The sequence below is a fragment of the Salmo trutta genome, chromosome 34, assembly GCF_901001165.1.
Source record: "Salmo trutta chromosome 34, fSalTru1.1, whole genome shotgun sequence".
Taxonomy (NCBI): domain Eukaryota; kingdom Metazoa; phylum Chordata; class Actinopteri; order Salmoniformes; family Salmonidae; genus Salmo; species Salmo trutta.
Window position 1 is genome coordinate 9,375,296 of NC_042990.1, and position 11,153 is coordinate 9,386,448.

Consider the following 11,153-nt stretch of genomic DNA (forward strand, 5'->3'; position numbering starts at 1 on the left):
CAGTATAAATCTGGCTTTGAAATGCCCTATGAGGCATAATGAAAAATTACAACAAACTAACAACAATCATACAGCCCTATATGTCACATGTATTTGTTTCACTTGTGTTTGTATATATGACTATACTGTCGTTAAATAAAATATCACACATCTAACTAACACACAACCTTTGATACCTTCTGTACAGATACTATCCTTGGCAAATACAAAGTCAGCATCTTGCTTGGTTTAATCAATCAATGTACTGTGTCTGTGTGTGAAAGTGTAATAAATGTTTCATTAACCTCATTTTTGACATCCACCAGCTGGCATTACACCGCAATACCTGTTCGTTTGTTTGTGTGTTTCATTTGGAAATAGTATTTCAACATGACTCGGACTAGGTGATGCTGGGAGAGACCATTTTGAGTGACAGGTTTAGAGCTTGAAGCTTGGGAGGAAAGCGGCCAAAGTAAGTACATTTTTAAACCTTGTTTTAAAATCAAAACGCAACAGTAGCTTTACTTATAAACCCATCTCAGTTAATGGCAAGGTAAAACGGTTTCTTTCATTTTACACACATGAAACAATGATTTCTGGGAAATGTGTTTATATGATCGCAAAATTGGGGTAATCAAGTTCATAGTAGCGGATGCAGGAGTATTTTCGAGATGCAGCTACAGTGTAACAGGGACCATCACATACATTGTTGCAATTACATGACATATTAACCGTGTTGCTATTGCAGGTAGAGATGACATTGTAACTATGTTGTTGTTAAAAACATTTTGGCACGCGTCCTATGTGTGCCGTCATTCCTTTGCGCCGGAAAGGTACAAACATCAAAAGGAGGCGTTGTCCTCCACACAATTTGATGCAAAATATCAACAACCTAATTGAATGTACTGTAATATCGTCGTGCAAAGGGAATTGTTGCACACTGCGACGCACTGAAGTCGAGAGAGAAACAAAGGTGGCAATACACCGACGTCCACGGTGAGCAATGGATTTGCAGCATACGATGGGCAGGGTAGCTAACTAGTCACAGTAGCTAGCTTGTGTGCTAGCACTGGCTGCAGCTAGGTACTGTAGCTAGCTAGCAAACTACTGTAATGGCTAGCAGCACTCAACTTGCTTCTAATTATAGTGCAACAAGTGAGCTGTGTATCATGTTCATAGCTAGCTAGCTAATAATGATTTACCTTGCAAGCGACTAATAATGCATTTATTACTAGCTATTGAATTTATGTTGCATGACAATCAAATGTTTGCAAGCAGAGCCAGGAGAAGGGTGAAAGGAGGCGTGACATTCTTGATTGATGGATACGATATCGTGTCAACATGTAAATACAGATGTTAGTTATCCAGGCATGACAGATATATTCCACATCTCCACAAAGCTGCAGTGTGAATAATCCTTTACCTTCCACCAGTGACTGATAGCCATGTCTTTTGACATTGTTTTCTAGTCGGCATTTGATTGAACGCTTCTCTTCTTTTCCTCAGTGATGGAGACAGATGGGGACCAAAACCAGGGCTCTACCAATGGAACCACTCCATCAGGGGTGAGCTCCCGCCCCTCTCAAATGAACTCCATGTCCCTGTACGAGAGACAGGCTGTGCAGGTCAGTAACTGTGGGTGGGTGTGCATGCATATGAATGGGGATACTATGTATAGCCTAATGCCTTTTTCTGACATGGCAATCCCAAGTTGTCCTCAGTGTCACATAGGATCATCTGTAATCCTGCCTGTAGTGTAGTTATCTCATTATCACTGTAAGCGCTCGTATATCGACCTGCAGGCTATTGACAGTGCAATGGCATTACTCCCTCTCCCTGTTTTCTATCTTGTGCAACTGAAGGCCCTTCAGGCGCTGCAGAGGCAGCCCAACGCGGCGCAGTACTTCCAGCAGCTGATGCTGCAGCAACAGATCAACAATGCCCAGCTACAAAACCTGGCTGCAGTACAACAGGTAAAGAAGCATCTTTATGAACCACCCCTACTAATAATGCATGCTCAGAATAGGGGACATGGGTGCTGTTTTGACATGGTCAGGTTGCGAATGTTTAGGCTATAGGATGACAGTACACTATGTTGAAACGTCATCATGAGGTTTGCTACATAGTCCGTTTTTACTGCTCTAAACTTGACCAGGATAGAGCTTCTGTCCATGCAGTATGGCAGTGGCTTTTGACATTAGTCCCTGTTGTCCCTGTTCTAGGCCACCCTTGCTGCCAGTCGTCAGTCCAGCCCTCCCGCCAACAGCACCTCTCAGACCACAAGCACGACAGTCACATCTGTACGTTTACACATCTATGACAACTAGTAGGCGTGCTACCCAAAATCACTGATAAGAATACAGCTACAAAGAGGCAACTCCAGTAATATTTACTTAAAACCACAATTTGCTGTTTGAGCATGTTAATGACATTCTATATATTTGAAATCACTGGCACCTGCATTGTTTGATTGTGTCCAAACTAGTCAATACAGTTAGCTTTGATTGTTCTCAAGTCCACTTTTTTTCCTTTCTTCTTCAGATGAATGTAACCACTTCTGGGGGAGGGGCCGTAACCAGCACCCGCGCTATAGGCCCAGGCTCCTCCGCGACATCCACTATAAGCCAATCAGTGCTGCTTGGCGGAAACGCGGCAGGACAGGGACAGATGTATCTGAGAGTGAGAACCCATGCACTGTTGCCTGATTCACACTATAAGGCCGACCCGAACAAAACTTTGCTGGCTTAGTTCCAATTCCATAATGGTGGATGTATAACCAGGTCAGCACAGTACAGCTTAGGGCTGTGACGGTCACGAAATCTAGTCAGCCGGGGATTGTCAAGCAAATAACTGTCAATCTCACGGTAATTAAAGCCAGCATCTCCTGGCTTCCACACATAGCCTACAAGCCACTGAGGCAGACCTTTGGAACATCTACACTTTAAAAAGTCTATAAAATCCATGTAATATAGCCTACACCTTCACAATAAATCCATTATTTATTTTAGACTGGTCTAAAGAAACATGATATGAAGAAAATGTAGTCTATTTCAGAAGAACAGAATAGCAAACTCTAGGGCCTCCCTAGTGGTGCAGCGGTCTAAGGTACTGCAGTGCTTGAGGTGTCACTACAGATCCGGGTTCAATCCCGCGATGCATTACTTTCGCCTCTCCCGAGTCCGTACGGGAGTTGCAGCGATGGAACAAGACTGTAACTACCAATTGGATTTCACGAAATTGGGGGTAAAACGGGGTTTTTTACATTTCGAGAATAGCATACTCTGAGTTGTCCTTATGTTAGGCCCTGATATGGCTGTGGGCTACACTAGTTCATTTAGCAGACAAGATTTGCTTAGAATTCCATGGCATTATTTTATAGTATGAAGTATACAATTGAACAAAGCTGAATAAAATAGAAAGGATATTTTTGCCAAAGGATTTGAGGGAGTGCGCACATGCGACTATTCTTTGTTGAGCGGTTAACATAGATATAGGTACTCCTATATGCTTAATTTAGAGTTATTAATGTATCTTTAATTGTTCTACCAACTAAATGTTTTGATGCGACTAATGATGATTTGAAAAAAGTCACTTGAAAGGCATGAGCTCTGCTTTGTTTTTTGCGCAGACTGCACACACTTCGTCAGTCTCTCGTTCACAATTTGAGAAACACTTGATAATGCCTCGAATTTCCGGCGGGTCCCCTTTGTGTGGCCATAATGCACCCTAAAAAATCCATGCCTTTTGCACCCCTTCTCACTGAGTGCTGCCTGCTCCGAAGCACTTCTCACTCACACCACTCTCCATCATGTGATCTGGTCTTTCTCACAGGCTACAAGTGAAGACAGACACATCGGGGTGCGTATTGAAGATATTGGAAGAACTGTCCACATTTACTTTTTGTCAGCCAACAAGATGAGTAGGCCTAACGAACAGAAAAAGTACTAGCTTATATCAATCTACTATCCCCCATAGTACAAAAGTTGACCTATTCTGTGCGAGAAATAAATATTCCAAACATAGTCTGGGACAGTTGTGGGATGTGATAGATCCCAAATTAATTAACTGCTAGCATCAAAAAAACTTTTATGCAATTTGGCTGACGCAACAGATCAGAACATTTAACTTAAAATGTTGATCAACTATTTGGCTATTTCTTCACATTATAAGATCAGCAATGCGCACACAGCAGTAGGCTATAAGCGTGAATGTTCCATTAGTGGGAAAACACCATTATCAAAAGTGCTTTTATTATAAAGGTCCATTTTTATGGTTATCTTTCCCAAACTTGAAACTCGAAACTCACGCGCTGCTTATGTATGCCAGTTAAGCTCTATTTGGCCACGTTAGTTGTGATACAAACCTTATCAAAACATATAGGCCTATGGGCTACATGAGGTGTGGACTATGATTCGAAGAGAAAAAAAGGCATTGTTTCTTGCCTTAAGATGGGCATCAAGTGATAATTTATAATTCACAAGTGATAAGCTAATATTGTCACCCATAAGGCTATTCTTTAATCTTGTCTTTACATATACTAAATAATATATGTGTGAAATCCGTTTTGATTTAGAATGGACCATTATCATGCACATGTCTCGAAACAGGGGCAGGGGAAAAAATACATGTCATCTCTGCACTTAAATAGCGAATGGAGGACACTCATCCCTGCCAGGTAGGCTATACTCCTGTTGTAAAGATAAGCAATGTGCTTAATATTTGCTTAATATTAGGAAAGTTGAGAAATAAATACAGTAGGCCTAGCCTATGGAAAGCTGATGGGATCCTCCTCTTTTTAATAGAGGCCATCACTTTGTTTTCTCGCGCAATTGCAGAGCCTATAGAAGTGTTGCGCAACATGAGCTCATGGGCTCTCATTAAGTGTTTCATTAGATTTTCGATTACATTTGCATTGATGTCAGAGTGATTAGAGGGACAATAAAGTGCTGAGTACCAGGCAGTTAGCAAGTGTGGTAGGCTACTAATAACTAGCAGTAGCATCAGAGCTTGGAGAAGCCTAATTAGTGACTAAACGGTCACGTGGAATTTGACTGCCTTCATGACTGGTAACCGCCGGTGTGGTGGTAATACGGTCACCACAACAGCCCTAGTACAGCTTAGCTTGGTTTGGTTTGGACTTGGCTCAGGAGTGTGAGTATAGTGTAGTATCAGCTTTTGTCATTTGCTTCCATGAAAGGACTCTTTGATTGACAGTCTCTTTTGTTATACTGTAGGTGAACCGGTCTCTGAGGTCTCCCCTCTCCTCCCAGCTCATCTTTATGCCTGGCAGCACAGCAACCACTGCCATGGCAACAGTCACCCAGCAGCCACAGACTCAGCAGCAGCAACAACGGGAAGATACACCTACTTCCTCCAGCAACCAATCAGACAATGACCAGGTATGGATCAACTTTGTATTCGTGACTGAGAACATTGGAGTGAGTCCTGCTTTAGTGATGTAATCTAGAAGAGCTCGTTCCCAGTCCTGTTGGTGCTGTCTTGCCTGTTCCTGTGGCCATTACAGCACAAACAGCTCTGGGACCAGGCAAAATCTTGAATATTTGTGCGTTCAAACTACAGTATTGGGCTCTGAAATTGGTGAAACTCTTGCTTGTTCTTCTCTTGCATCCCTCTCTCTGGCCTCTTCTTTCCATCAATCATTATACACTCATCTCCCCCTTTCTCTCTGGGCCAGGTACAGAACCTGGCTCTGCGATGTGTCGGCAGTCCCAAGGGGGTCGGGGTCAAGACTGAAACCCCAGAGAGGGGTGAAACAGGTGGGGAGTGAAATCGCAGCATACCTAGCCTTACATACTTAGCATACTTCCTTACTTGTTAGTTATTCATTTCCTTCCTCATTCTTTCCCAGCGACCTACTCCCTTATCCAGTCATCTCACCAGCAGTTCAACCAGTCCACTCCACAGTCTACCACTAAACCAACCCAACTGCAACAGTCCCACATCAAGATCCCCACCTACATCCAGAGCTCCAATGCCAACCTGTCCTCTCTCAACCTCAAGACGGGCAACCACCACTCCAACGCCTCCTCCTCACCCTCCACCTCACAACTCCTCCTCTCCGGACCCAACTTTGGCCGGGGCGGGGCTATCACCACGGTAACCTCCGCCGCCACGGCGACGCACATTCTGGTGCCCACCTCCAATGCGCCCACCCAGTCCCACAGTTACCAGGTGGCTGCTGCCACCATCAAGCCCAATGTTAGTGCTCAAACGCTGGTGGTTCAGCCTCTGCAGAAAAGCACTGTTAACGACAAAGGAGGCCACGGGAACGGTCCCGTTCCAATCCAGCCGAAAACTCAACAGGGTCTCCGTGTGCCCCTGCAACTGCCATCCCGCAACCCGCCTCCCATCCTCCCCGCACCCCCCGCCAACAATCAGACTAGTGCCACCCAGCCCCCGCCGCACATCCCAGTCCAGATAGTAGGAGCCAGGCAGAGCTCCATAGGAAGCCCCCAGGCTTTGGCCTTGGTCCAGGCCCGGAACACCTGCTCCCAGGATGGAGCTACTCTTCTGAGTAGTTCCAGCAGAGCCAGCATTCTCACCATGGTGGCTTCCATCACTTCCAGAGAGGGAGGGGTGATAAACCGACGGACGGATTTAAAGAGCCTTCAATCAGCCCAGGAAGCCCTCCCATTGGCCCACATCTCTCACGTGCACGCGCAAGCCAATCAGAATCAGAGCCCTGGGCTGAAGCCAAATCCAAATTGCACCTTGGCCAGCAGCATCTCCTCTCAGTCCCAGACAGCCATCTCTCCTCCCACCCTCTCCCATTCCTCCCACACTTTACCCCTGCCTTTGGTTGAGGCGAGCAGCACTGTAGTGGCTGCCAATGGAGAGTCTATGTGTTCTCAGCCTCCCCAGGTGAGTTGTTCGTTACTAATAGCACTGATAACACTACAATTTACTGATGTTTCTAAACCACGTAGTGGTTGTCGATCCCATTTGTGAAGTAATGACATTCCTCTCAGGGTAAGTCGATGAAGAGGAAATCCGAGTCAGTCGCAGCCAATGACGAAGATGGTCCCCCTCCTCCCCACCTTGTTCCAATGAGTGAACACTCCCCTGCCCTCTCCTCCTCCGCCATGGAAGCAGGTAAGGAATCAGCTAATAAATGGGCCCACTTGTCTTCAATACTTTGCCTTTCTCATTCCTCTCATTTACGACCACTAAAGGAGGAAAGGATAAGAGTGCAAGGAGACAATTTTCTACCTTGGCCCAGCCACCAAGCTGACAAATCCCCTTGGATCAATACCTATGCATGATTCCAAAAACCTCACGTTTGCACAGATTTAGCCACTGTGGCCAGGCAGACTTGTTTAAAATTGTTCAAAAATAAATGAAAAAATCCTTTCTCTCCCCCCACCCTTCTTTTCTCAAGGCCCTGGTCCACTTTCTCCCTCTCTTTCCCCTGCTCTCTCGATATCCCGTATGGGGGGTGGCCAGGGGGAGAGAGCCCCCCCTCAACAGGCTGTGGTCAAACCCCACGTCCTCACCCACCTCATAGAGGGCTTCGTCATCCAGGAGGGAGCTGAACCTTTCCCTGTACATACAGTATTCACCTTGGGATTTGTAGTTTTTTGGAGAAGTTGTAGCTCTCATATACAATACAACATTCATTCATACCCTTTGGGGATATATACCACCTGATATAAATAATGACATGTACTGTAGATGTACTGACATGTACTGTACAATAACGACATGCACGGTAGACAATATTCTCAATTCCCTGTAATCAGTATTGTTGAACACAACACATTTTGTTCCTGTATTTTGATTGACAGGTGAGTGGGCCAGTGAAGGAGCCAGCTGGAGAAGATTTGGCCATGGACAATCTAGACGCTAGTCAGCCTGAGACTGTGAATACACCTACAGGTTCGGCTCAGACCACAGTCCCAGGTCACGTTTCCATCAAAGCCTCTGGTTTGACCACAAACTGCAATTGGTATCGTTCTTTAAACCGTTTCCTGTTCTCTTCCCAGTGCTGAAGTGTGAGTACTGCAAAAGCTTCGCCCCGGCCAGACAGTTTAGAGGGACCAAGCGCTTCTGCTCCTTGACCTGTTCCAAGAGGTACAGTCATAGTACAAATTCACTGCAGTATGCTGTATGTCTACTATATGTCAGTATACACTGAGTGTACAAAACATTAGGAACACCTTCCTAATATTGAGTTGCTCCCCCTTTTGCTCTCAGAACAGCCTCAGTTCGCCGGGGCATGGACTCTACAAGGTGTCAAATGTTTTCCACTGGAATGCTGACCCATGTTGACTCTGCTTCCTACAGTTGTGTCAAGTTGGCTGGATGTGGTGGTGGACCATTTTTGATACACGCTGGAAACTGTTGAGCGTGAAAAACCCAGCAGCGTTGTAGTTCTTGACACACTCAAACCGGTGTGCCTGGCACCTACTACCATACCCCGTTCAAAGGCACTTAAATATTTTGTCTTGCTCATTCACCCTCTGAATGGCATACATACACAATCCATGTCTCAATTGTCTAAATGGTTAAAAATCCTTGAACCTGTCTACACTGATTGGAGTGAATTTAAGTGACATCAATAAGGGATCATAGCTTTCACCTGGTCAGTCTATGTCATGGAAAGAGCAGGTGTCTTTAATGTTTTGTACACTCAGTGTATGCCTACTACATTCCTCCATGTTGCTCCAGGTATAATGTGAGCTGCAGCCAGCACTTCCGCCTGCGACAGGGGGGTCACCTCTCCCACTCTGACGAGGACGGGGTCCTGAGGAGGAGGGTTCCCCACAGGACCAGCTCTGAAATCGCCAGTGCCAAAATAGCCGGGAGACCCTTACCAGTTAAGGTAATGGTCAGTTGATCATTGATAGTTGTACACTTGTTTGTGAGCTGACATGGATGACTGAAGAGACTTCTGTCACGTGTATCGCTGTCTGTCCAAACTAAAAAGGGTGGAAAGTATGGTGTTCTCTAGATGGGTTTAATTCACTAACCCTAATTTAAACGTTTACCTTTCAATCCTTAAATAGCCTCAAAATCTGCTTGTCAAACTTGACGGTAATGCCATATTTGTCGTGTTCAAGCGTGGCCATGTTGTGACTACCCTGTTGCACACGTACCTCTCACACAGTCCTGGTTCATTGTCTACAGTGCCGCTCCGAGTCCAGCCGATCGGAGGACGTCTCCAGCTGCGGGGAGGAAGAGGACGACCCCATGTCCCTCTCCCCGGCTTCCTCTTCTTCCTGTCACCAGCCTCCGCCCACACTCCGATTGGAGGGCTCGGAGGCGCCCCACTTCCTGCCCGTCAGCCCCGCCCAGTGGAGTGTGGAGGAAGTGTCTCAGTTCATATCATCTCTGCAAGGTTGGTACCACAGAGATGAGCTCTATATTGTACTTCAGTTACTATAGACATCATTGGTTGATACCATCAGCTTAGAAGGACATGCGTTGTCATGCAACAACACCCAAATGCTACTCTGTGTTTCTGTTGCTTTTGAAATCTAGAATTACCGTTATCTTCCATGTTTTTTTTGTTGTGCTTTTTTAAATCCCTCTATTATTCTATGGTGTTGAGGTAGCAGGCCATTGCTATTAGATTTTCACCATTGTAAATGCTATTCATGTTATTGTCTTGCTTACCGTCTCCCCTTCCCTCTCTCTCTTTCCTGCCCTCTCTTACTCCCCACCTCCCTCTTTCTCTCCCTCTCTCCTCTCCTCCTTTTCTCCTCTCCCAGGCTGTGAGGAGCTGGCGGACCATTTCCTGTCGCAGGAGATTGACGGACAGGCCCTGCTGCTACTCCGAGAGGAGCATCTCATGTCCACCATGAACATCAAGCTCGGTCCCGCCCTCAAGATCTGTGCCCACATCAACAACCTGAGAGACTGAGAGGAAGAATGAACGGAGGAAAGGAGAGGTACTCCCAAGAGAAAAAGGAGAGAAAGAAGAGATGGAGAGAGAAAGGAGGTGACAATATGGCTGTTGAAATACATTTGAACCGTATTAAGTGGGGTCCCTGTTGATTTTAATATGTTTTGTCAAAATATGTTTTGAAAAAATGAGCCTTCTATCCACAAAACGTGGACCTTAAATGTGGAGTATTATGTTATATTATGTGAGTGAGTGAGAAAACCCTTTATATGTGTGTAATATTTGCCTATATATTTAAATATACCTTTGTTGGCTGGACTGCCTTTGTTTACGCTGTAGAAATCATTGTGGAAATTGTGGCCTTTAAGTAGTACTAGAACGGAGTCGTCCGTAAAAAAAAAACGTGTTTCATATCATTCCTTATTTTTACGAGTCGTTATGAATGGTAAGGTCATGTAGAGCAATGGACCATTGCCTTTGCCAACCATTACTGGGGAGTAGCAAATATAGTGGCCTAAGAAAACTTGATAAATAGAGGGAGACATTTTCTGTCCGCTGAAATGAGCAAGTAACTCACAATTGGTGCACAGAATTTATATTAAAAACACATCCTTTTTAAAATGTTTGTGAAGTGGCAGCAATAATCTATGTGGATCTGAAGTACAGGGATACCTGATCCAAGTGTTACTATCCCATAGGCTACTGCAGTTTTCCAAACATGTTTCAGATTTTATGCCCACATGCCTATTTGAAATGTTTGTTTTTTAACCTCAACGGGATCGGTGTCCCTTAACCAGGACGGTTGTTGCTCAATATGCGATAATGTGACTAGAAAACATTGTATACAATAGCCAACTTTCCGGGACATAGACATGTCTTATATGGGCAGAAAGCTTAAATTCTTATTAATCTAACGGCAGTGTCCAATTTACAGTAGCTATTAAAGGAAAAAAATACCATGCTATTGTTTGAGGATAGTGCACAACAACAAAACACTTTTATCACAGCAACTGGTTTGATACATTCACCTCTGAAGGTAAATAATGTACTTACATTCAGTAATCTTGCTCTGATTTGTCATCCTGAGGGTCCCAGAGATAACATGTAGTGTAGTTTTGTTTGAAGAAATCCATTTTTATATTCAAATGTAGGAACTGGTTTCTACAGTTTGACCCCACTGCTGCCTCTAGCACCACACCCACCCCGCCCGGCCATCTAGATGTGTGAAGCTTAGGGTCTTGATCCGTGATCCATCATGTATGACATTCCTGGGAGTGTGTAAACTTAAATGTTTTATTACCATAGCATT

General features: G+C 44.8%; 1 protein-coding gene across 3 annotated transcripts; it reads left to right on the top strand.

Annotated features, from left to right (window-relative positions):
- The first annotated feature begins 309 nt into the window (after nt 1-309).
- LOC115173502 (polyhomeotic-like protein 1) lies at nt 310-10,167 on the top strand. 3 transcript variants are annotated; one of them, XM_029731634.1, is made up of 15 exons: nt 310-451; nt 1,486-1,604; nt 1,842-1,952; nt 2,202-2,279; nt 2,521-2,658; nt 5,214-5,378; nt 5,675-5,756; nt 5,849-6,861; nt 6,969-7,092; nt 7,379-7,542; nt 7,785-7,875; nt 7,983-8,070; nt 8,668-8,821; nt 9,127-9,337; nt 9,711-10,167. In XM_029731634.1, coding segments are annotated over exons 1-15 (2,691 nt in total). In that variant the 5' UTR covers nt 310-450; the 3' UTR covers nt 9,863-10,167. The 3 variants fall into 3 exon arrangements, with proteins under 3 accessions (XP_029587494.1, XP_029587495.1, XP_029587496.1); XM_029731635.1 differs by lacking the exon at nt 310-451 and adding an exon at nt 688-975; XM_029731636.1 differs by lacking the exons at nt 310-451; nt 1,486-1,604; nt 1,842-1,952; nt 2,202-2,279; nt 2,521-2,658 and adding an exon at nt 4,613-4,654.
- Nucleotides 10,168-11,153: the final 986 nt, after the last annotated feature.

Bases quoted from the DNA above. Each gene is read 5' to 3' on its own strand.
- LOC115173502 (XM_029731634.1), top strand. The intron at 1,605-1,841 runs GTCAGTAACTGT...GTGCAACTGAAG, and splicing joins ACGAGAGACAGGCTGTGCAG to GCCCTTCAGGCGCTGCAGAG. The intron at 6,862-6,968 runs GTGAGTTGTTCG...CATTCCTCTCAG, and splicing joins TGTGTTCTCAGCCTCCCCAG to GGTAAGTCGATGAAGAGGAA.